Source organism: Haliaeetus albicilla, chromosome 10 (assembly GCF_947461875.1).
Source record: "Haliaeetus albicilla chromosome 10, bHalAlb1.1, whole genome shotgun sequence".
Lineage (NCBI taxonomy): Eukaryota > Metazoa > Chordata > Aves > Accipitriformes > Accipitridae > Haliaeetus > Haliaeetus albicilla.
The window spans coordinates 14,864,076-14,890,546 of record NC_091492.1 but is presented as its reverse complement, the minus strand read 5'-3'; the positions used below and the strand labels follow the sequence as shown (position 1 = coordinate 14,890,546).

At 40.3% G+C, this 26,471-nt stretch overlaps 1 protein-coding gene across 1 annotated transcript; it reads right to left on the bottom strand.

Annotated features, from left to right (window-relative positions):
• GPT2 (glutamic--pyruvic transaminase 2) lies at window positions 1-25,985 on the bottom strand. The gene is made up of 11 exons (XM_069793578.1): window positions 24,562-25,985; window positions 13,958-14,047; window positions 12,386-12,494; window positions 8,552-8,685; window positions 6,355-6,598; window positions 5,517-5,596; window positions 4,816-4,952; window positions 3,940-4,114; window positions 2,952-3,107; window positions 1,769-1,881; window positions 1-532 (listed from the first exon to the last, which is right to left on the bottom strand). The coding sequence occupies exons 1-11, from the start codon at window positions 24,901-24,903 to the stop codon at window positions 442-444; spliced, it is 1,671 nt and encodes a 556-aa protein (XP_069649679.1). The 5' UTR covers window positions 24,904-25,985; the 3' UTR covers window positions 1-441.
• Window positions 25,986-26,471: the final 486 nt, after the last annotated feature.

The window sequence follows — 26,471 nt, the reverse complement described above, 5'->3', positions numbered from 1 at the left end:
TACCTATAATGCAGCCTTTTGAATTTTTGTTTAGTAGAATTTTAAGATGGGAAACATGTTCCTAGCTAAACAATTGCTCTTGGCATTTCTCTTTTGTAAAAAAACCCACATAACAGTAGTAATTTTAATGAGCAACGCCCTTCCCCAACCTATGGAGTCAAAAGTTCACAAATGTAACTTCCAATCAAGGCACAAAATCATTTACTGACTCTTCCTTCTCACCGCTTTCTTCACATTCTCCCCTTCCCCTTAAAAAAAAAATTGGTATAACAATGTCTTCTTAAATTTAATAGTCCAATAAGTTGCAGCAGTATCCGAGATTGTTTTTATCTATTTTGAATTTAGTTAAATTAGATGAACAGCACATTCTCAGCACATCTTTGTTCATTTTCTCCATTCGCCTCGAAGGGGAAGGGATGAGGGGAAAAAGCCACAGTAGTTTCATGCATATTTTTCAAGAAACTTTATGTGGAAGTCTTTCACTTTCTCCAGTAGGATCTTCAGCTTCTCTGCTGGAGGAAGAATTGTCATTCTGAAAAATAATATTTAAAGGAAGAAAAAAAAAACCAACCCATATTATCTTCAAAACAAACTAAACTGTGATCTTTGCACAGATCTTGATTAATCTCAGGGCACAGCTAGTAATGTGTTAAGTTTAATATCTGTTTTGATGTGATTCTCTTATTTTCTGCACTTATGCTTTAATTGAACTATACTATTAAACCAGAGCAAATGGTTTCAATTGGTTAATATATAGGAATTCAAGAATTGTTATTTTCTGTTGAGTGATAAAGGAGGTTATCAGTAAGAAATAACAGCAAGTCAGTTTCCATTTTTGGGGCAGTTATGCCAAATTATACCCAATTTTTTGAGCTTTAGGGCCAGGCAGTTATAAGTAAATGTACATTTCTTTTTGAATTGAAAACTTAATTCAGAAGCATTAAAACAATGCAACATCCCACACTGCAGTTTTTAGTCCCTTTATTCCTTCTTCTGCATCATCTGAAAATCATGTTAAGTATGTATGCAGGACCTACAGAACAAAATGTTTTTCCCACACTGTTACAGGAATGGACTCACACTAGCTTTTTCCTGGAGCTGCATGCACCCAGATATCTAACCCAGCTATCTGTGTTGCAGAACTATGATTGCTAAAGGCACCCTCTGTTATATTGCTTCAGACCAAACAAGACTAAATTCCATTATAAATTCTAGCTATCAGTGGCTTGGCTGGAGTAAAGTGCTGTTTATTGGAAGCAAAAGCAATAGATTTTATGTTCACAGTTTTGGTATTAGAAGATTTAGTCCAACATCTTGTTTTGGTAAAGTGAAGAGTTATTCAGCGTGTTTAAGGAGCAGATCTATAGGGAAGATATTGCACCTTTCATGCAGTTTCTCCATATGGAAACACTGTTTAATCTTCCCTCCCCCAGAAGAAAGCAGGGGAATTTTTGTAGTGCCTTAGCCAACTTCAAGATTAGAGTATAAGCTATTATCATCGTTTGTATTCGTGGAGAAGGCATTTCAAATGTCAGTGTATAAAAATAGAATAAAACTATGTTAGCAAGCTGTGAAAAAAAATGTAAAAACCTGAACAGCTCATCTAGCAGACCAGGTCTTTGACCTAGTTGTCAATCCACAGAAAATGTCCAGCAGAAAGTGAGACAACATAAACTGAAAAATTCGTATATTTAATCAGAAGAGAAGGTACTGGGATGGTACTTAGCTTATTACAGTTCATTTGATTTTAAACAAACAGAAACTGTACCTGAAATGGTAGCTTCCCTCTCTTTGGCCGAATCCACTTCCAGGTACAACACATATTCCAGTCTCTTCCAGAAGTTTCATGCAATAAAACATATCAGGTGCCATTTTATGAGCCTAAGGGAATGCATACTTTGGAATTATTGAAGCCAAAATATTCCAAATATATAGAATTTCATGACTGCTTTTCTTCCTGAAACCTTATCTTACATTATTAGTTTCTTATTCTATTTACTAAAGAGGATGAAGAACAATTGCTAATGGGACAGTTCACACTGTGAATTAAGTAACAATACTTCACAGAGGAACAAGGCTGAAGAACCTACACAAAACACCCGCTTCAGAAGAAAGGTTTTAGATATTTTTGGTTTTCTCCTTGACTTGCTTGAAACTTTTTGTCAAAAGTCTCAAAATCGTACTTAGAAAAATCTAAGCCACTGACATTTGACAAGATGAAATTAATTTGAGAGCTGTGTGTTCCAGTTCTGTTGGCAGTTACTATATTTTTCCCCTGAATTATCTGCTGACTAGAAAGTTTAATAACTGTGGAAGTTCTTAAATACATGCAGGTTATCTGCCTAATCAAATAATCAGCTGAAAAACAGCCCTATTTTTGTTCTCAGCTATGCTGATAAAATTCCCTTTAAAAAATGAATATTACACATTAGGTAACAGAGCTCTAGTTAGGAACAAAAAGACTTGTCATTTAGTAATATAGCTTACTGACCCAAATACCAAAAGATATTGTACAGAAATAAAATTTGTAAGGAAACCTCCCTCCCTCTTTCCCACACTTGCTGAATGGGGCTTCTTTTGCAGGGTCAGTAGCACACTGCCGTTCACAATCCCTGTCGCACGTGCTGGCCTACCTAAGCCAGGCACAGGCAGCAATTTGGAATCTGCACAGGTCCAGCTAGTTGCCCACCCTGTGATTTAATCTATTTAAAACTAATGTCCTTGGGTAGCATTCTCAACCTGGAAGCTTTACCACTGTGATGAAACACTGTTTAGTTTTCCTCTCTTAAAATAAAGGTCATGTTATATTTAAGATCATACGTAGTCAATGAAGTACTGCTTCTGTAACTACATGAGCTTACTCTATCTCTGGAATAAAAATTCATCATTAGAAGTGGCAGGCACAAGTGTGTGAAGGTTAAAATGGATTGGGGTTAAAATGACTGACTTACCTTTGCTTCCTCAATGGCTTTGGAAGGAATAAAGATTCGTGGGAAAGCATACATAGCTCCTTGAAGTGGATTGCAGTGGATTCCTGGTACCTTGTTAAACATATCTTCTGTTAGTTTGGCTTTTTTGGCAAGATTGTTCAAAACACACTCCTTCTCCTGTTTGAAAGGAAGGTGTTCAGTTTGATGTATTTGAAGTGGCAATAAAAATGCCAGAGAAAACTATGATGCTTCAAGAAGCCTTCCCCGAATTAAGCACTTTTAGGGCTTTGCTAAGCTATTAGAGCAAATGATGTTCCTAATTGCAGTCATACGCTTAAAGACAGCAATGCAAAAAGGCATTAGCAGGATAAAACTACAAAGTGTTGTAGATAGATAGACAGACAGTGACTTGCAGAAGTCTCTATGTGCATGCCCTCTTCTTACATTTTTCCTTCCGAGCATCCACTTTTGGCTATTTTTAGAGACTATGTTAGCTGAACCTTTGATCTAGCTCAATACCATCATTTCTTAAGCCAGATTCAGTTTCATTTTTACAACTGAGAAACTATATGTATACTTTAATACAGAATACCATGTTCAGTATATAGAGGCACTGGATACCTAAGAACAAAGCTGATTTTATAGCTCTATTTGAACTTACATTCCTGTTTACATTTTAGTAAAAGCAAATCTTATTTAGTAATTCTTTTGCCATGCTAAACACAGGAGAAAAGTTGAATTTATCAGCAAGAAAAGATGATTTGATAATGCCGTCTTAGCTTTTTTTTTGGCTCCTAAACAAAGGAACCATAAAAGGAATAAAAAAATATTTTTAGAGGTAGTCATACTGAGTTAATTTAAAATACGCTGCATAGTTCTGTAAATTGGTGTTACTACAGGATTGTCCAAGAAGAAAGGAAAAAAGTCTGATCTCTGTGCATATTTTGAGTTCACAATACTTAGGATAGGTTTAGGAAATGCACAAAAGACCAAGCGTGTTATTGCTGACCTTTATGAACTGTGAATAAGATTCTTCTCCAGGTATTGGAGGATTCACTACAATATCCATTGCTGCTTGTCCCGAGACTGGAGGACAAAGGCGAACAGAAAGCAGCTTAACAAGCTGTCCTTTAATTTCTGGGTGCAAGTTAATGACCTCCATGTAACCTCCTCTGTAGCCACATCTGTGATTAAAGTGAACAGAAGAGATCGGTTAACCTCAAGTGTATAAATACTGGAAAAGCAATGAAAATAACAGCAGAAGTGGAAAGACAATTAATAAGGATCTTACAATATGTAACATACAGGTTGTTGAAACAGCTGCTATACTGATAATGTTTTAAGATGGAACTAAATGATACGTCATTAAGCACTAGTATCCCATACAGAGAAAATTGTGTACATGCAGCTTCCCTGTTAGGCAAGTTAACGATTAACTTGGATTGTTTGCTCTTCAGAACAAGAGCATATGGCTGTAGGAGCATTCATTTAATCAGAAAATTCTTTTTCTTCCATCTGTTCCTCCTCAAAACAACCAAACCCAAACATTTGTATCAAATGTCCCAGTGATTCTTGAGCTGTTCCCTGAATGTTGGAAACTATTCTGATTTATCACAGGTACGGTTTAGGACTGTAGGATTTCACCTTTGTGGACTTGAGACATTAGATGTCTGAAATAAAGACACTTATTTTTTGGTGGTTTGAAAACCACTGAGCTAATCCATTACTCTGTGCTTTAAATGCTTGTTTTCCTTTTCTTAATAGTTTTTAGTTAAAATTAATAGAAGACAGTGGATTACCTTCAGGTCACTAACATGAAACGGCTGTCCAACCAGATTAATGAGGAAGATGAAATAAAAAAAAACAACAACTAAAGCAGACTTACTCGCCCATGTATCCCTTAGAGGTGGAGTGAAAAGAGGCCAGCTCAACAGTGTTATAGTACTCAGGTCCCATCTCATACAGAATCTTTTTGAAAGAATGAAACTGGCATCCTTCAGAGTACACGTTGTCCTGGTAAACCTGAACAGTCAGAAGACATTAATGTGCTCTGTTCCCCCAACTAAGGATAAAAGATGGCCTTTTAGAGAGCCAGATCTGAACTGAAGAAACAGTGGTAACACTCAAAGCCTTAGAAGACACAAGGTTCTTTGTTAAGTAATAGTTACTGTAATGATACATTTTACCTCATGTGGCCCTACTTAATAGTTTAGCCTTTGGAAGAACAGTGAGTTTCTTTGTATAATTTAACCTTCACTTGTATGTTTAAATTGATTTTCCTTCTGTTTCTTCCATTTGAAGTGGTCCGAGTATCACAGAGGTTTTTAGGTCAGTTCCAGCAAAGTTCCTCCTTGTGTCTCCTTGCTTGTGCCCCCTACACTTTCTCTCTAGTTCAAATCCAGATCAAGCCACCTCTCATATTAATCCTCTGATATTAAGCATCTTGCATGTTTGTTCACATCTTAATATGACAACAGAGAATCTGTTCCCTGTACTTAAAAAATACCAATACCGCACATGGAACAAAATTACACCTCATATGTGTACTCCTAGCTGTGCTTTTGAGAGAACAGAATATTCCATTACCTCATCAGCCAGAAGAAAAAGTTTCTCTTCCCAAGCAAAGTGTATCACATCTTCAATGCACTTTCTGTTTTGCACCTGTCCTGTAATTTGGTTTTTAAAGCAAGAAGAAAGTTAGTGGAGCATATATATGCAAATCTTTTTGCCCAGACCTAGTTACACTACTAGCTCTTCAGTAAGATATCCCTCTTTCTCAGAAAAGTGCTACTGATTTTAGAACTCAATTCACTAACTGTGAAATTAAGGAACAGTTTTGGAGAAATTATGGTTCAAGGTAACTTAGTCCATCTTAAGTAACAGAAGTGTGAGATACAGTAATCAATAACTTATTAAGAGTAGTCTATATAACTGATCATTTGAAATACATGCATGATGGTTAAGTGGGAGCTAGTTTCTCACTAATGAACCTCAACTACTCAAAAAACTAAATTCTTCTGAGGGAGGCAGTGGTTGCCACTGAGTTCAGAGTGTATTTGTAGTCATTGCCTCTCAGAGGCAAGAGGCTCCAGGCCATGTCAGAGACAAGATCTTTGATAAAGACCAAAAGTGACTGAAAGTCATTCCACAAGTCTGCAAAAGTTCAGTGGAAGCGGTGGCTTCAAATGGGATCCAGTGAAGCGAACCTGCTCCCTCCTCTTTTCCCAAGTCCCTGGAGTTCCATGATACTGAAAATAAGTTTCTAAAAGTATGACATACTGTCCTACTTAGAGCACTGATCTCTAGAACTCAGGTTTACATATTTGATAGGTATTGAGGATTTGCCTGCAATGTCAAATGAATGAAAGAAGAAAAAAAATAAATTGGTCCTAAACCCCATCCATTACACAAAATTGCTATAGACCTGTGGGATTTCCAGGGTTGATGATGCAGAGGACCTTTGGATTGCAATATGCCTTAGCTTCATTCAAGGAACGGCGAAGTTCATTCACATTTAGAGCCCAGCAATTTTCTTCATCCAAATAGTAGTTCACCTGGATAGCATCTAGTTCAGATATGGCTGCTGAATATAAAGGATATTGTGGTATAGGGATCATCACTCCTGTTCGGGATTTTCCACCTCCTGAGATCAGGATCTTTAAAATTGTCTGGAGAAAAAGTAGGAATTTAAAAAAAACAGTCACACACCAGAATTAATAGTATACTCTAGAATAAGTTACTGATCTTCCTTAAAAAATCTAGAGTGAAGGTAGATTTCTATTCCAGAGGCATACAGTCATTTTTTCATATCAAAGGGCATTTATTTCAAGTTAAGTTACTGGCTGAGTGAGGATGGTCTAACAGCTTAATGGAATGCCTCTGCATGTCATGGCTTCTAAAGATCATGTCTGATCAACTGCAAAATTTAGGAAAAACATTCTGAGCACAAGGCTAGAGGGAATGTTGGAAACAGGAATATCAAGATCATGATTTTTCTACTGTGCCCAGTTGTAAGCAAAGAAGCCTCAGCTAGTTGTTGCTTGTTGCTTCCACTCATTTTATCTCTCTAAATGCAAGAGGCCAATAAATAAAAACAGAAATTAGAACTGGGGCCTGTGGAGGTTTTCCTTTGGAAGAGAGAGACCTGTTTTAGATTAGGAGCAATTGTGGCCAGGTGGGAACAAAGTTAGAGACTCACATTATGATTTCATTTTCAAGTAATAGAAGAGACCTAAAGTCTGCATGTCTTGGGATGGAAATATAATGTATCATACGTAGTTTATGCCCAGAAGATACAGACAGAAATGTAATGCTTGTGCTACAGTCAGTCCAGAGGATTTACCTGTGCCCAATGGCTGTGTGTCTGTGTGTGTCTATGTGAAGGCTTTTTCCATGTGAATTAAATAAAAGAGTGCTTTTGGTGCAGGAAGTGGAGAGATTTCTTGCCTTTATAATCAAGGGAGAACTCTGAAATACAGGTGCAATCAAAGCAGGCATCCTTACCAACATGTAATTGATAGTGTAAAACCAAAAATACCTCTTCAGATATAACAGCGGTATCCTTTAAGTTTCTCATTGGTTTTAGAACAAGATCTGCCTTTCTGTGCCTCTCATCACATACTAACTCAGCTGCTAAGCTAATGATTTATAATCAACATAATTTTGTACCCACCACTAGTTGAAAAATACCAAGCATCCAAAATGTATAATCAGGACCAAATGCAAACTTAAAACTTCTTAATACTCTCTGTCCCCCAAGTTATGAAACAATAGTTGTTTTATCCTTGAAAGTGCCAAATAATGAGACTCATGGTACTTCTGACTTTTCATCACTGGTGAAAGCAAATAAGCATGGTACTGATTTGATATGCTACGCTGCCATTCCCGACAAGCTGCCAGTATAACACTTGGCATCATAAACTCTGGACAGCCAATTCACTAAAGACATCTGGAGAACTGTTGATGTCAGAACATTGCCATTCTGAACTCTGCCACTAGATGTCATTTTAAAAAAAGCTTTTAGAAACAAGCTATAAAAGGCTGCCTTAATAAAAGCAGTTATTCCTATCTTAACTGAGGACCATTTTTGAACCTTGGTTGAAGCCAAACCCTGAAGTTTTTCCCAAACAAGCTGGCTACTGAAATAGATCTTTGGTATTTTCACTGGCATTAATCTGCACTAGCAGAGAGTTTGCTAGGAAGAAGAACTGCTGAGACTTCTCACCTCTGAGGTCATTCCCTCTTCTCTTTGCCACTGCTTCATGCCCTCTAATCTTCAGTGCTGATGTATCTTAACCACTGAGGACACCATTATTTAGTCTGAATGTTCTGAATCTCCTAAATTTATATTTAGGCACCTACATAGTTTATACTACCTTTACAAAGGGTACAAGTTAATGTATATTAAGAGACTTTGTCTCCACGCGCCTGTTTCTTGGCTGGCATCTTACATCCACACAATTGGGTGTATTCAATATCCACTTGATGTGACTTCAGCATCTGTCAGATCAAACTCACAGGAGTTTGTGAAACCAGATGTTCAACAGAGATCTGTATTTCCAAAGGTAACTGATAAATTATAGTTTATACCAAGAAGAGACAGGTTTAATTTTAACACTTACAGCAATACCATCACTTGCCCCAGTGGTAAGATATATGTTATCTGGATCTGCAGGAACCCCTCCATCTCTTCTTTCAATATATGAAGCAACATCTTCACGGATGCAATTTATACCTTGACTGGCACTGTAAGATCCTGTAAAAAATAATGAATGAGATGAGAATCGAGTACAATGAACATCAGATTTTCTGTTTGCTAGCAAAACTCCTAAGCTAGTATTGTATGAAGTAGTTTGTATATATAAGGGCTTTGGATCCCCAGGATTGGTTTGTTTGTTTGTTTTTTCAAGGAGTAGGAGAGGGAGTTGGTTTGTTCATAGACCAAAAGAATTCCTCTGGAATTAGACAAATATAGTAAGTATCACTAAAATACAAAAATAATACACTGGATTTGTAAAAAGTAGGATTTAAAGGCTACTTTGAAAACGGGGACAGCAATCCCAGTTGCTTTCTTTATGTTGAAAACCACTTCAGAATGTCAGCCAACACCTATTTAAGTACTGGGAACAATGAACAGAGATAGCATGTACAATAGAAAGGAAAATAACTTCTTCAAATCCATGACAAAAATAAGATTTCTATTTGCAACATGAAAATAATATAATACCATTTTCTCCCACAGTCTAAAACCCCCCAAATCCTGAACTGCTCTCTCTTCCCCACAGCATCTCCCACAACCGCTTTTCAGTTACTTGTAGCAGAAACATCTGGGATCACCCCAATCTATAAGCCTCGTGCAGTTTACTGAGCACAACTAATAATCTTAAAGTAAGATGTTAGATGCTTGTGTGCATCATTGCTGAGCATGTGAAACAAATAAAGAGTAAAAATAAGCCTAAGCCAAGGTGAGGAATGGATTCAAGCTATGAGGCCTAAAACTAATGGACAACGAAGTGACAAGTGTACATCTAATTTAGAACACTGTCATGAAGCTGCAGAATCTTCTTTGCTTGTTGGGTGGAGTGGAATAATTGTGCCTGACTTAACTCTCATCGCTCAGTTATATGCTAGTAGTCTGCCTGATAATACTTCTGTGAAAGCATAATTTATAAAGACAAAGAATCTTTGCAAGTACTGCACAATTGCATGGGACAAAATGGTAATTCAGGGCACAAAGTTTCCTGATGTCTCAGATATTTACTTTTACAGGACTAAAAGCTATACTGGGTCTTTGACCACAGATAGGAAGCTGCTGTTAAAGTGGGAGAGCAAACCTAAGCTGTCATTCTGTCTTGTGCTCTGTTGAGGGCTGAGTCCCATGACTCAGTGAGGATATACAGAAGACCTGAATTCAATTTTCAGGTCTTCTACACTTAATTGTACTCAATTGATAGCTTTGACTAGAATCCACCTGTTTGTACTGTGGGATGCAAATAAATAAACCCAACCCAATAAGCTGCGTGTGCATATATTAGATATTTTTATATATAGGACAGGGGTCAATTTCTCAACTGCCTGGAAAGATATGACAGTTATCCCACACGCAAAGTAAGTGAAGTCAAAAGCATCCCAGAGCATTTGAACGCAACAGAAGTTGAGGACATATCTGAGCCTTCATACATGGTCTGGGAGTAGCAAGACTCAATACTATGAGTAGGATTTTGCCAAATGAATGTTCAGTGGAAGTGAGGTTATTCTAGTTCATAGCCAGAAGTCAAGAAATTCACATTAACTTTGCAATTAATACATTTAAATAGGCCACTATAGATGTGGGTACAATGCTTCAAATAGTTTGACCATATATAGCGAAGCCACTTCTGTGTTGGATTGACAAATTTTTTGAAAATAAGGTTTTATTAGAGCACACCATAGCACTTAAAGCTACATGGAGGGATCATTTTTGGACCTTTGCTTTTTCCCAAGAAAGCCAATTTCTCCCTCTCAGCCATGAAGAGAACAGCAGTTGTCAGACTACCAACAAAGTGATAGGACTAAGTTCCACTGAGCTGCACATCCACTTGCCTCAGACTGTGTGTTTATGGAGTGCTGTGCAGAGGCTGATGAGCAACTGAGGCCAAGAGAAGGGGCTGATATATGATACTGGAGACAGGGAGGGTGGAGAGAAGGCATAAACCAGTACAGCAGATTAGTAAGGTCTATAGTGGGTTTAGTTTTCAGGGATTTAGAGGGACAGTTGTTCTTGGTACATACCATATTGGGAAAAAAATCATTTAGACTCCAGTTACTTAAAGAACTTAAATTTATCTATCCACTGAAATTAAAAGGGTGTATTCAGAATGAGCATCTTATTTGAATACTGCAACTGTGTCAGGCCTACTTCCTTAGTGTCTACTGAGCTAATGCACATTACTTGAAATATATGATCTGCTGAAAAGGAGATTTTGTACAGACTCAACGTATTTCTAAAATATCATGCAAGGCTGAATTCCTTTCATTTCACTCCAGCATGGGGCCATGACCCAGCATTCTGAGAACTCTTACTATGTACCTGAATTTGAAAATCGCTACAAAGAAAGAATAAGGCAAAATTCAAATGTATCCCCAGTAACTCTTAAATGACAACTAGTACTATGTGGATTAATTGTTCCAAAGTAAGCCAGGAAAGGAATTAATGGAGCTGGAGGAACTTCTCAGTTGTGATAAATGTATTTTTAATGTTCTACATTAGAAACAAACCCAATGCAAAACAGGTGAAGATAAAATACATGCTGTATTAGGCTGTGTTGTTAGGATAGTCCAAGGCTGAAGTACTGCTAACGTAACCACTATTTAGGTTTTGTTTATTTTATTGTTTCACAGCACCTGTTCTCAAAATATGCCAGTGCAAATAGGCACTGCAATCACAAAGATTAAGAAATATACCAATTACTCTAATACGTACTCTGAAATGTTACTGTTAGCCTACCTGAAAGAAGGTAATTAAGTGTGCCAGATTCTTTGCCGTACCCAGCAGCTGTAACACTATCTGCAGAGTAGAAATTCTAGTGGCATTTCCCAGGTACACGTAGGCAGTACAGTTGCTAGATGATAAAGAATTTGTCTCTTCCATTTCCTCTCTACTGAATATGCAAAGTTTGTACTTATTTATGTGTATATTATATGTATACTTTTGCAGGAACAGTGATTGAATAATGGAATTCTTTAGTTCTTTCAAAGGTTATTTTACCTTAGAGAAATAGGGCTTTAACATCTTCAGTTAAAACTATCTATCTCAGCTAAGTAAAAAGCTACCACCTTTCAGCTGTGCAGCTTTCCCTTTGCAGAGCATTATCACCTTGGTACTTCAGTTTCTGATGCCTCAGTTCATATCCTAACAAACATAGTTGGACTGATGGTTCAAAATTAAGATACAGGACTGTGAACTGGATCAGCTGAGATGGACATATATTGTTTGTTGATACCATCATTACAGGGACAGTAGAATCCTTGGCAGAGAAACTTCTAGAGCTGATAAAATTGTGAACAGCCCCACCTAGACTTAGCAGGAGACATAGCTGTCAGAGCCCAGGATTAACAGATGTCATAAAAACAGTAAAAAGCTTCACTAGTCCTCTCCAACAAATAACTTTTCTAATACAAAAAAGCTCAGCATTCTGTTTAGGGTTATGCCTAGATGTTATTTTGGTGAGGGCTCCATAACTGTATAATCCTCATCTTGTCCTCTTCTGTGACAAGCCTCATCAAAAATTTGCACTATTAGTCACTGTTTATCAGAAGGCCATGCTGTGAGCTCTCCCCCTATCATTTTGCCCTAGGCCATCTCCCATTTGACTTGTAATCATATAAAACACGATTAAGAAATTTCAGCACTGCAGATATTGAAACTACCTTTGTTGATTCTAATAGCAACAGGAGCAACTGAAACAGATGCTTACCTAAGCTGTTTCCTCCACAACCCTGCAAAATCCGTCTGGCTCGCTTTTTGGCATCTTCTGGAAAACTTGGGCTGTCCAATAGGTTTGGGTATGTACACAGTGCCACTACCTAAAGTGCCAAGAAAATGTAAATTGGCCACTTCTCAATGGTTATTTTAAGTTGGTAATATTACTGTTAACTTTCCTTGGAAATGAAGATCACAAATACTAGCTAATTTTAAACAAAGGTTATTGATGAAGAGTTTGCAGTTATTTTTTTAAGGGTAGTGCTTACAGAAGTGAAGAAATCTTATTGGGTTCCGAGTTCTGCTGATAAAAACCGTTACAGAATTATTAACTATTTGTATTATGGACAGTGAAGACTGGAGTCCAATTGAGCTATGCATAGTGCAAACACAGTAAAACACAGTTAATTATTCATATATTATCTCTAAACAGCTCTATCCTCCACACTTTGTGTATTATTAGCCCACTTGTGTATTACTAGACCACTTGACCAGAAATATGGAGCAGGACTGAGAAATATGATCAAATTTTGAAGTCCTAGTTGCATGTTCTAGTAATCCTTCCCCAAAATAACTTGTAGTTATTACTAATTTGAATTTGCGGGAAATATTTAATTAAAAAAGAAGTGGTGATATAGAACATCGTAAAAGTAGAAACATGACCTAGCAGAATTAAGTTTATGAAGAAATGTAAGACAGAAAGAATCTAGAGGTCTTGCCTGAGACCAGTCTCTCTCTCATTTTTATGCTTACATGGTGTAATATGGATAGGCTGTTGTCATCTTATCAGACAATGACTAAAAGATTAGTCCATGTGTGCACACAGTCATGGGGAGAAAGGATTTCCCATTTGCCCAGTATTTTCTTTAATAACATCGGATCTGAATAATTTGTAAGAAGCTCTGGTCTTCCTAGTTTGCTGACAGTTTGCTGTATAGCTCTATTTTATAACCTCATCACCTGGACGCCCAGTTTGATACAGCTTCAGTTTGTCCCGGGACTCTCTGAATTTACATTATTATAGACTGAGGATTTTACATGTGTGTGTAAGGGATGGTCAATAAATAGCGTAATCCTAGTTTTAAACCTTGCTTGTGTTTTAGGAATAATATACAAATGTGGATTCTGTTGTAGTCTTTTCTAAAAGCTAACCTACCAATTAGCTTGCCCAGAGCTAAAATGTGCAAAATCAGCAACAGTACAACTAGTTGTATCCAACTGTGTGCAGATCTTAAAGTATGCTGTCAGATAAAGAAAGGCATTTGCTTTTTTCTTTGAAGACAACCACTTTCTTTTTTGAAGTGCATTATTGATAATGAATGTGCTGACTGGTAACATAGGAGAAGTGGCAGGAGAAAGTATGGATGGGGAATGATCTGAAAAGTAAGGAAAGCTACTGTGTTGAGGGAGGACACTCAGCAAGAAAGGTATAGGACTTCGTCTCAGAAATCAAAATTTGTAGTAAGTGCAGTTAGGGAATCATTATACTGATACACACACATCAGATTTTAAGGCATTCATGGTAATCTAATAAAAAATCAAGGATAATATTTTATAAGATACTTACCTGACGGAGAAAGGTGATTGGCCTCTGTCCCATGGCATGTGCATCTCCTATGTTGGCTTTAATTACTTCAGTAAAAGGTTTTTTGATTCCCTAAAAAAAGATAATTCATAATGTATTGTTAGGGCTGAAGTAGATGATAAAGAATTCCTCTTTTTTGGTATCTGTCATATAGCTGTAACTAAACAGTGCCTAATCTCAGAACAGATAGTGTGTTTAATATAAAGCCTAATGCATTTCTTAAACAATACTGCCAGTAAATCTTAAATGCTTTACAGAAATGATGCTAATTGTGACACATTTTTAAATGATAGGCTGGCTTTTTTTTTCTGCTAGCTACAAGTAAGAGATTGCCTTGCCTGGAAAATACACATTGAAGTAGAAAAGATGAAAAAGAGGCATTTTGAATTGTCAGTTAGAGCAACTTGTTTGATACACCTAAGGGAGGGATGGATCAGTCAAGGAGCTAAAAAGATTTGAGGACATTTGAGAAATCCACCAACAAAAGAAACCTCAAGACCTTTAGTACTTTTTAGAGTAAAAAGAGTAAAGATACTGCTTTCTTATTTATTTTCTATTTAGATTAAATATTCATTGTGTGATGACCCCACTTTTCCATATACAGGTGTTTTACAAAGTAGATCACAGTGAGGCTCTATATGATAAACAGCAGAAGTGCTAAATAATCACCATGAATATTTAAAAGCTTCCTAATCTCTGAAATCTGAACAGACAGCCATTTTTCCTATGAGGAACTGAATACATCATGAGAACAGAGGGAAAACAGTTGATGAATGTTGATTAGCAATCACAGCTCTTTAAAAAGCAAAATAAAATAAGGGAAAAAAGGCAAGGAACTGATTGGTAGAAAAAAACACCATTGATTTAAATAAGAAAAGATTAACTGAAAGTAAAGGCCAACATTACAAGAAGAATAAATCAGGTAGGCAAGAACAAATTTATAGCTTTTCTAATATATATTAAATATGAGAGATAGTAGGGAGGCCTTACAACAGTGACGGAATTTTCATGTGGACTAATGAACTGCAAAATTAGACCGATTAGTTTTTCTGTACAAAATTACATATAGCAAACTGCTGTGGCTGTGGACTGAACTCACAAAGCCTCTTCCTGGCCCATGTATTTACAGCAAGTTATTGACTTTGGATATAGAACATGTGGCTGGCAAGCCTTAACTAATTTTTGCTTTTCTACCATGGATTATGTGTTGGACTTCAGTGACAGACTGGAACCCAGATGTGCAAAGATAACAATGACCAAAATATTAGTAGTCACCAGGGATACAAATTCCCAGATTTGGAGGTTTACAGCTGCGTCATGTGGCCAAGAGGTTATGTGATAATGGGATTCAAATTCCCACTACAGATCTAGTCCCTAATATAACTGATAGCATTTAGGTTTTTCTTTTGAAATTAAATAGGTAGTTAGAAATGTCTTGTCTTAAAACAAGACAATTGGACTTACATCATCCTGACTCAAAAGGGTCAATTTTATATAAAAACGTTCACTTAAAATAATTGAAAGTGACACACTGACTCCCTCAAGTCATTTGCTTTTATGTCTGCTGATCTAAGTGAGTGCCTAAACAAGAGTGTATTTCAACCTTACATAAAGAATTAGGAATAGGGATGCCAGATAAAGATTACAGGTATCTGAGGCTGAAGTTTAGCAATTTATGAGAAATGCAAACAGCTAGAAATAGGTTCTCTTCAAACTATCTGGGGTCCACTGATAGCACAACATTGTTTCATTCTGATTTACAAATAAGCAGGAAAAGAAAGATACATATAGAAGGAGAACAAATTCAGTTTGCATGAAATTAAGAAAAATTGCCACAGATTTTGGTTATATTTGGTCCTTCTTAAAGCACACTGAATCAGTGTCACTAGATTTGCACAGTAATACAAATTTGTTAAAGAATAAGGGATGCCTTAAGTTAGGCAGTCTAAAAAACCATAGCAGTTCTCAGCAATAAGATGAAACAGAAATACCCTGTTTTACCAAATTAAAACCAGAACAAACAAAACCCCTAACAACATAAATATATTATGTTAGACAAATGAGATGGTTTTGCACAAAAATACTATTGTGATCTGCAATAAAAAATAGTCGCTTCTTCGGTTAGTGAAATGCTGAAAGGTACCCTGCATTTCATAATGTACCTTTGGAGTTTTTATATATGCAGCCTTTACAACAAAGGTAGTAGACCTTTTTGGTGTTTGTGTCAGGTTTATTGTAAATAATGTTGTAGCTTATTAGCATTGATACCATCCAGATCTCTGCTAGTGCCAAGCTCAGTGTTTATGCCATCACTGCCTTTGGGCATCAACTGTGATTATATAATCATCACCTACTCCATAAACCCCACACTACCTTTGCTACTAAAATAATTGATCTGGAGAAAATAGCAAAACACAGATAACAGTTTTCTTACTGTAAAATCCTGGTAGAGAAGGAACAATTAGGTTTTCTGTGTTGTACACACTGTTCCCACATGCCTGCTTAAAGGCCTGTGGTCCTCTTGACTAACTTGTGTTTCTTGGTCTCAGCTACAACAGCTGTTGCCCTTTTTCTCTTTGAAAAGAGAGATGCTTTTTAAATAACTGGGCCCTTTGCCTTCCCTGACAATGAGTTCATATCAGCAATTGTTTAGAGCTGTCTTCATGAGATTGACTATATCCCCTCCTAGTGAAATCTAGAAAAAAATTCTTATGACTATCTCGTCTTTTTCTGTTACTTGATTTCCAGTCTTTCTATGAAAAGAAGGAATACCATAAGTTGTTCAGATTTAGTTTTGATTCCTCCAGAACAAAAAGTTCCATCTTACCATTTCGGAGAGAAGGAACAGGAAGCAGTAACAGGCAAGAACAGTGTTGAATGCTAATGAGTTAAAGTTTCAAAGCAAGAATTATCAGAAGCTGGCATCAATGGGAATCTAGACAGTGCCTATGACTCTCTACTTAAATCCTTAAGACAGAGTGGCATTAGTCACTAGTTACTTGTGTCAAGGTTTCTGCTATGGTGACGGCACTGATGTGCATGGGTATCCAAAGGAAGATTAATGTCAAATACTTTCTGTAAGGTCTGTGAAAAGATCTGCGTGAAAGGAGGAAGTATGAATGTGATGTTGATAACCTCAACATCAGGTTGTAGAACAGCAGGAAAAGTGCTGCAACAGGACATAGTTTGTTAGGGCAAGATTTATTTCACTGCAGAAGGCTAAGCAGTCTTTGACCATGTCAGCAACATGCCAGTGCTGAGACAATTTAAGTCCCTGGCAAGCCAAGGAACATATGGGGGGAGCAGAAACTAAGCCATTGGAATTGTTTTGCTTTCTTCTAGTGATAGAGAGCTGCCCCCTGCCCCCCACCTCTCTCTCATCCCCTCTCATTCTCTTTCTTTCCGCCTCCGCCCCCCCCCCCCCCCCCCCCCGTACAGGCAGGCTTTCAAGGTGTGTTCTAGAGGCAGTCTGACTGGACTGTAACTGGCCTCTGCCAGCAGACAGAGATTTGGAAAAGTGAAGCTTGCAGAACAGGAGCTCTAATAACAAACTCAGGAGCAGTAAGTACCAGATTGATACTCATGTCTACTTAAGAGTGTATGAACCACATCAAGGAGGAAAACCAATCCCCAGCCCTACAAAACAACCACTGCTACAGCCTTCTGCCTTTGGTGGCACCTCACACTGTCCTAACAACATGATTCATCTCCATCTTGGGAACAAAGCCAATCTTCTGCAATTCTTTTGAAATTGTTAGCAAAGGGACTAACTGTGGTAACCATTTTTAAAGCTGAAGAAGCCATCTTGCACTTTCAAATTCGGATCTAAAGCAGAAAATATAAAAATGTGTTCACTTTTTTTTTCAGATGCTGTCTTCTTGATAATGAAAGGATTTTAATGGAATAAAGGAATCGTCCCAGATTTGGAATAAGCTCTTCAGAAATTAGTTCCTTCAGCAGTTACTTCTGTCACTCTCCTCTTCTCAGAGGAAATGCAGTGTTTTAAGAGACCAGATGAAAAAGCTCTGAAACCTGAGCAGGTCAGACAGGATTATTCTAACAGCTTTATCAGTGTTCTAAGTATCACATAAAGTGGGGAGAAGGCATTTTCATATGTGAACCAGAATTCATTGGTGCAGAGTCGATACAAATCTTTATGTAGTTAGCCAGGTTTGGAGAAGCTTCCTCTTCCCCTTCCTTCTGGGCCTCAAGAAACCCAGCAGGTAAGGAGTACAGTATGAAATCATGAACTGTCTCTCAAGAAGAGAGTCACCATGCAAGAAGTGTTGGGAGAATTATTTGATCAAAGAAATGATATGATGCCAGAACATACACTATCCCAAAGAACTAACATGAAGGCAGTGCACTGCCAGGAGCTGGTTTGTCTCTTAGGAGTTTTAGTATGCCTGGAGGTTCCCTTTACGATGGTGCCATCTAAGAATTCTGGCAAAGTGCAAAATAACACTGTGCCCAGAAAGAGTAAAGAAGGGTGCAAACTGACCTAAAGCTGTCTTTGCTAAAGTCTTCACCAAATTTCAAAGGAAAACCCTCAGTCTGTAGAGAGGCTTGTGTGGCTTGGATTTGGTAATGGCGATAGGAAAGATTTGAAAAGGTTTCCCCTGAGGAGGCCATAAAAATGTGAGGTGCTTTTAATCCCAGAAGAGCAACATGGTATTTCAGCTATTTCTGAATTTCAGAATTTGTCCACTCTTGGCTGCTCCTCATTGTTTCATTTTCATTGCCATTGCTTTGTGCCTCCTCTTGATGGTTGTCAGGCAATAACACACTATGAAACATTGTGCTATTTCCTTAGCATAAGCTGAGTCTGGTTTTGCTGTGACTTGCACAAACAAGCTGTATAATAAGAGAGCTGGCAAAACCAAACATTTCAGTATAGTTGAGATCTATGCTGTAGTAGTCAAGTTGCTTGCTTGCCCCCCCCCCCCCCGGCTCAAAGGGCTGAGAAAGCACTACCTAGAGGCCCTTAACTAACAAGGACTTGAAGGCCTGAATTAGCATTCCAATCTTTTTATTAAAACAGCTCACAGCAGAAAAATAAACCTGACCTGCTTACCACAGAATAAGGCTTTGAGTTTGTGTTATTCCAGATGACATGAATTGTTGTTGGAAGGAAGGAGAAGGCAAAGTCTGGATTTTGACTTGAAATGGCAGTGATGACTTGCATGCCCCCTAATATTAGATGAGAAAATTGGTGGGGCTGACCATTAATTGGAAGATCTGATGCAGGGATTACAGAACAGGAGTTGTCCTCAAGTTACTTTTGCCTTATACGTTGTTCAAAGTGTATTTGCATTCAGAAATTTTGCCTATGTGAATAAAGGCCTAGATTTTAATGTGACTGTAAATGACAGAATTAAAATAATGCTTATTAGAAGGAGATTAGACATTAGGACCCTCTTAACTTGAAGACCTATTCGAAAAGGGCTATTTTGGAATAGATTTTGCTACTGAATTCAACAAGAAAAGGTCAGATAACTGGATCTTGTGGACTGTGTGCTTCTGAACATATGAGTTTGGTAATCATACTCTTAAAACTGATGTTCTTTCATTTTCATCTGCAGTAGTTTTTGCCCTGTTAAAAAACATGGATTTTACTACAGATTCGCTTCTGTATGCAACATGTACAGGCAACTGAGGAAAAACAGTTCTGTCTTAATGAGGTCAAATGCTCTTGCCTGGAAGATACTTTCTTAGTGTGCACACAGTCACGTATTCAAAGCAGAAAATTACAGGATGGTAATTTAAGCTTAACATCTTTCATTACTGGGTATACAAGTCAATCTTGTATCTTTTTCTTGGCATGTCAAATGATATTTCTGCATGTCATTGTCTAAACTGTGTTATATCTTTCCACAACTCCCAGGGACACAGTCAACTTACATTTACAATTAAGTCTGGATTCTAAGTCAGAATTTTTTCTATTCAATTTAAAAACCTGAAGAATTAGTAAAAAAAGAGAAAAGCTCTACAGTCTTTTAACCAAAATACTTCAGCAGAAGCCGCCTAAGATTATAGCTACATAAGTAAAAGGGATTTTGGTAGTTTTATTATCTAATAATAAACCAGTGACTTGAATAAGCATGCAACAAGAGCCTGTAGTTATACAAATGAAAAACATGGGCACAGGAGATGAGTGTACAACCCTTTTACTGTAAAACTAAGTCAGGCTACAGTGGCTATTCAGAAAAAAAAGGGACTTCAATGTGTAGAGACTGCATAGTGCCATTAAAGGCACGTAGTTCCAGACCCAGTGGTGGAATGTGCTAACCACCTGTCCTGATCTGAAGGAACTTTCTACATGCTACCAACATATCTCTGCATACCATCCCTCTACCCCTGTCTGCCCTACAATTCTGTTTCAGTAACTTGAAAGTTGTGAACAGGGACCTAATGTTGTGTGACTTACACTAAGCCAGGCACAGTTTCCAGTGTTACGAGTTGACTTGTGGATTCTAAAATGCTGTTTAATATGGACACGCTTTGCAGGCATGTGTAAGCCAACTTAACCTGACACAGAACTTGACATTATGTAAAACCTAAGCAGGAAAAGGGGAAAATAGGATAGTGTAAGTGGAGAGAGATCTCAGGGTAACAGATATGAAGGGACTTTCCATAACAAGGTCAGTTAAAATTAGCACAAATGCAAAGTAACAAATCAGGTACATGTGCTGTCTGTGTAAAGATAAAACTAGCTTGTTATTACTGATTAAGTAAAGAGAAGGGCTCTGTCCAGTGACTACATTATTCTTGCATTGAATTCATGTTCAGGCTAAAATTTCTAGTCTGAAATGTAATTAAAATCAATACTTGATATGGTGGCCATCTGTTAGCAAGTCTAAAAACAAGGGGATAGAGAAAAGATCTTATTTCTTTGAGTTCTATTGAGAGTATAATAATTTATTAAAATATGCCTGTGCTCTAGCTTGCTTTCAGAAGTTTCCAGAAACACCAAGGAAAATGGCTGAAGTCTGTTCTTTCTCCATGTATCACCTTAGTAAGCCAGAATCAGCTGATTATTACCTTTAGCAAAGGGGAAGAGAAATCAGGTTTTCACTTTTGAAGCATGATGCAATTTCAAAATGATAAAAAAAAAATATTCAGAGAAGTGATTCAAGTAAGTGATTTTGCATAAAGATTTCCAGCTGGAAAGACTTAATGTAGATCAAAACCTTGATTTTCCACCTAGATGAATACACGTAACAGGCCAACAAAATTTATGAAATCCAAGAATGGCATGCCCCATCTGTACTCCTGAACTATCAATCTTATTCTGCTTTAATAGAGTATTCTAACTTGTCACTTAATTGGCTTAATCCTGAGCACATTAGCTGAAATTAATGCCTCATTTTTATTTACCTTTTTAAAGAACTATCCCTTAAATTGCCTAGTTGGAGACTTCTCAGTTACCATCTTAGTCCTTATTTCTATGTGCACTGTGGAGTTACAGCTCCTGTTGTAATCATTTGCAGTTAATATACAAAAGAAGCAAACGTCAGATAGAACAACAGAGGAACTGCTATTCAGAGTCTGAGACAGCAGAACAAAACTCAAGGAAGACGAAAGCTTACACTGTGCAAACAGCTTGAAGTTGCTATTTTATAGTCTACATAACAAGCTGTGTAAGTTATATAAGTATAAAGTCTAACTGAATTGAACGAAGTTTAAGCAGGGGGAGCCTCTATTGCATCTGATAGACAATGTCTGCATTTAAGATGCTTCTAGTTTAGAAACAAATGACACAAAGGCATCTTGGCAGAACAGGACAAATGCAGATTTACTAGTGGGTATATCATTGCTTCACCTCTGCTTGCTCTTGCTACCACCAGCCAGTGTAGCACTTCCATGTCATACTATGGAGTCTGTGCTTTCATGCCCATCCAAAGCTACTTCCCCGTCATATGTAGTAGAGTTGCTGTGGGGCAACCGTTTTGCTGTCAGTGAAGAGTAATCATGGATCTAGGCATGTAGTGGGGCATCACCTTTCTCTGACAACTGCTTCAGCCTCTTTTCTTTATCAGGCAGTGTTAATTCTGCTGGCAGTGGTTGACCTAACTCTGTGAGCTAAGGTTGAGAGAGATGAAAAAAGTAGTTGTCCAGTTTTAATTAAAAGTAAACAAAGAAGTGCCATTGACCTGTGATCACAGAGAAGTCAACTTTAGACCAAAAAATAGACATTTAGATAACCTGTATTTCAATTATAAGGAACCTAGGTACTACTCAAGGCTGTATACTTTACCAGACAGTTTGATTAAACAATAGAAGGAATAACAGTACTTTTACCAGAAAGGCAAAGAGGAATGAAAAACTTGAGCAGTGTGGAAGAAAAAGTCTTTTAGCTGCTTCCTTAAGTTGATTAGTGTTTTCTGCAGGTACACTGCTCAACTTTTGCAGTAATACTGTCCTCCTTCCCTGCCAACAGGGAGGTTTTTGTTTGCTTTAGTCATTTTAGTCACATGTCTATGAATGCTGGTAGCCATTGATAATATTCCATGAGACTGATTCAAGAAAAAAACTTCCAAATGGAAAATGCCATGTAAGCAGGGACAAAACTGCCATAACAATCTTTTAATAACAACTTGCTCTTGCATTTTTCAAAAAGCGCACAGAAGATTATTCTCTCTGCCAGTGACTCAGCTGGTAATTGAAGTAAGCAGGGGAGTTGGGAGGAGTTAGTGAAGATGGTGTTCTATTTGCTTTGTCAAGTAATATCTCCTGCCCTGTGATGTTAACTTGAAAACAAACATACTCAGTGAGAACACTGGAAGATTTTATACTCTGGAAAATGCACCTACTAGAGAACCTAGTTGCATGAAGTCAATGACACCTTTATAAACAAGTTTTAAGGCAAAAGCAAAATGTTCTGAAATGAAATCTCCATCACCACTCTGAAGTTTTTAAGTAGAATTCTAAAAAAGCTGTTTTTAATAATTATTGAGTTAGACATAAGTAATTGATATATATAATACACAGTGAGCTGAAAACGTGCTTCGCCTTCTAAAACAAGGGGAAGCAAGTAACACAAAGACCAAACAATTAAAATAATCTCTTCTCGTTAGCATTGCTGTGGCCCTGTTTTTGTTCAAAGCACTTTATATATACTAATCAAATTGGTCTGCAGTACCTGTAATAACATATTAGCAAGACTTTCTAAAGCAATGAAGGCAGGGAATAATACTTGAAATCATGGAAAAGTAACTATGCCAGATGCTTTATTCAAAACAAAAATAAGTGAGTCCTCATGCTGACAGGGGAAGCTGTGATGTGAACAGTACTACCAAAAACCAAGCCTGAATTGCTAAGAGTTTGGGGTTTTTTCAATGTTAAGTCTCAATATTAAGATAAGGAGTAAGAAAAAAACATGAAGAACAAAATGTAAGCACTGACTGATCTGGATGCTTTATTTAGTACATTTTGGCCCAGACCCCGAGGAGTATCTTGTGTCAGGCTTTATTGCCCAATCCTCCTAAAAGCGCTAACCACCTAAAACCTTGGGCAGCGTTACCAAGCGTTTGTGCTTGGAAGGCTTGTCCTCAAGCACCTCAACTTCTGCCATTAAGAAAAAAGAAGCCCAGTGTCTGTGGTGTCCTCAGAAAGCATTAGTCTCCCCGGCTCTGGAAAACCCAGAGGCAGAGGAGTGCTGGGTGAGGCTGCGGAGCTGTGCCGGGGAAGAGCTGGGTCCATCTCACGTGTTCGGAGACCGCCGGTTTCAGAGGTGTCTCCCTGCCCCGGCGAAGGCAGTATCTCTAAAATCCTCAGGAACGCTTTAAACGCTTTATCAGTATGATGAAAGCTGGTCAGTCACCCTCTTGTATGACACAAAGGACGTGGGATTGCAGCAAAGGGTCAAAGTGGCTGAAGAAATGTAAACACTGCTTTATGAGGGTATACCGTATTTGCCTTACGCAGTCACTGACACGAGATAAAGAGTAGCCGGAGGGCGGGTTTCTTTGTTTTGTGCCTCTCCCGCCCCCCGTGTGAAGGGGCGCGAGTGCGGGGGCGTCCCGCAGCGGAGCGGGACCGGGGACGGGGACGGGAAGGGCAGGGTCGGGAGGCGGCTGCGCGCCCCGGCCTGGCCCCGGCCGCTGCCGCAGCCCCCCGCGGGGAGAGCGCGTCCGGCCACGGCTTCGGGCAGCAGCAGGGACGGGGGGGAAAGCTGCTCGCGGTCCGCGAGTTTTTCAGTCGGTACGAAGCATTGCACCAGCACTCGCAGCGCCGCTGCCCCCCGTGCCTCCCCCGGCCGCCCGCTTTCCCGAGGCTTCTACAGGGTCGCGTCTCAGTCCCGAGGGGTGTCAGCGGCCCCGCCGGCCCCACCACCTGCCACGTCGGCCTCACTGCCTGCCGCGGCCCTGCCGAGCCCCCCGACGCCCCAATCAGGAGCGGCGGCGGCGGAGGAGTGCCCCGGGGGCAGGGCCAGTGCGGGCGGCGGCGGGCACGCCGCGGGAGCGGGCGGCGCGGCGCGGAGCAGCGCGGCGGGGAGTCCGCCCTGCCCTGCCCTGCCCTGCCTTGCCTTGCCCTGCCTTGCCCTGCCCTGCCCTGCCGCGCACCCCCGGCCGCCCCTGCCTCACCTTCCGCAGCTCCTTCTCGATCTCGCCGGCTTTAAGGACGATGGGCCCCCGCACTGCATATTCCACCGCCTTCACTTGCGGGTTCATGGACTCCAGCGTCAGGATCTTCTCCCTGCTCGCCTTCTCGTTGATCTTCACCGCGGAGGCCTTGGCAGCGCTGCTCCAGCGCACCGTCCCCTCCCGCGCCGGCCGCGGGAGCCGGGGACACCGCGGCTGCCGCCCCGCCGCCAGCGAAGCGGCGCGGCGCAAAGCCATGTCTCTCCTTCCGCTTCGGCAGACCCCCGGCCCTTTGCAGCCCAGGCTTGCCGCAGTTTGCTTGGCAACCAAGACAAATCGATGCATGGTCTTTCAGGTAGTTCCCAAAGCAAGGTTAAGGATACTAGTGCTGAGGATCGGTGGATTTTGTAATCGGAACCGGCAGCTAGTAAGAGGCACAGGAGCAAGAGATGCAGTCAGAAGAAACGCCGGAGAGCTGGCACAGTTACACGTACATGCTCGATCCTCCCATGTCCAGATCCTGCAAACTTAATTGCAATGGGTCCAACTGATCTTGCAGCGTTGCGATGCCACCAGAGGAGCAATAGATCCCACCATTGCATCAGAACAGCGTTGCGGACCCCTCTCCCCAACAGGAGCGGCCGCACTAGTGCTCCGGAAGAGTCCTGGGTAAAACCATCCTCCTCGAGCCAGCGCCGGCAGCCGCCCCTGCCAGCGCCTACCCCGGCCCCGGGGCGTGCGAAGGTGTGGATTGCACCAGCGAGACTGCCAGGCGCGGTGCCTGGCGGGTTTTGTAGTTCCTGAGGCCCTCGGCTGCGCCTGCCCACAGCATCAGGTGATGGGCAGGGAACTACCGCACCCACAGGCCTCCCCGGCCCGGCCCGGCCCGGCCCGGGGTCCCGCATTGTCTGCCGCCGCCTGCGGGCGGGGGCGCGCTCCCGGTGCCGGAGATGCCGGGCGGACCGGGGAGGGGGCGAATCCAGGGGCGTTTCCTAAGGGAATGGCGAAGCCGGCTCTTGGTGGGAGTCCCGGAGGGGGGCCGGGGCCGGGGTCGCAGCCGCGGCGGCCGGGGAGCGCGTTCGCGGCCGCTCCCGTTCCCGCTGCGCGGGCGGCGGCGGGTTCCGCCGTGCCGCCGCCTGCCCGCGGCAGAGAGCGCTCCCTTTGTCTGGATTTGTTTTTCTGCTCTGGGGTTTGAGAAACGCAGTGTTGCTCCCGCTGATTCTCCTGGCTCCGTTGGGCAAAACCGCCTCCTGCTCTCATTTCCCAGCTTCGCGGTGGCGTTAGCAATGCGGCGTGAGGTTTGGTGTGCGGCCGTGGGTCTGCAGATGGGTCACCTGTTGCTGGGCTGCTAGAGAGCGAGTCGGGAGCAGAGATCAGGCAGGGAGGCTGAACGCCAGCAGCCTCTTCCCTCACGCTGTCGCTCTGCCAGCGGTGCTTTTTCTCCCGATCCTTCCCTCCCACAGAAACAAGTCGGTCCTCTTTCAGAGTTTCCTCATTGTTTCCAGATGATGAAAATGTTTTTATCTCTCGGGTTCAGTTCAGCTTTCATAGCAAATGACTGGAGATCTGCCATGAAATACAACAGCAGCAGCATTCGGGGGCAGAGAGGTAGATAATCTCACGTTCTTGATGCCACTGGGGAGGAGAAGGCCCGTTTTAACCGTCCTGGGTGCCCAGAAGAGTCTCCTTGTTTGTGCTCAGAGAGTGGAATAAGGGATCATTCACTCGGGAATATTCGTATGACCGAATGTTACCTCCCTGAGTAAGAGCCTGGGCTGTAAATCAGGCTTATTTATGAACTGTTTTCATAGAACCTTCTTTTTACTTTCTCCACTGACTTAGGATATAGAAAACCAGCTTCCTATTTTAGGTGCCTAAATTAGATGGTTTGAGACTTGGGTTCTGTTCTGTGT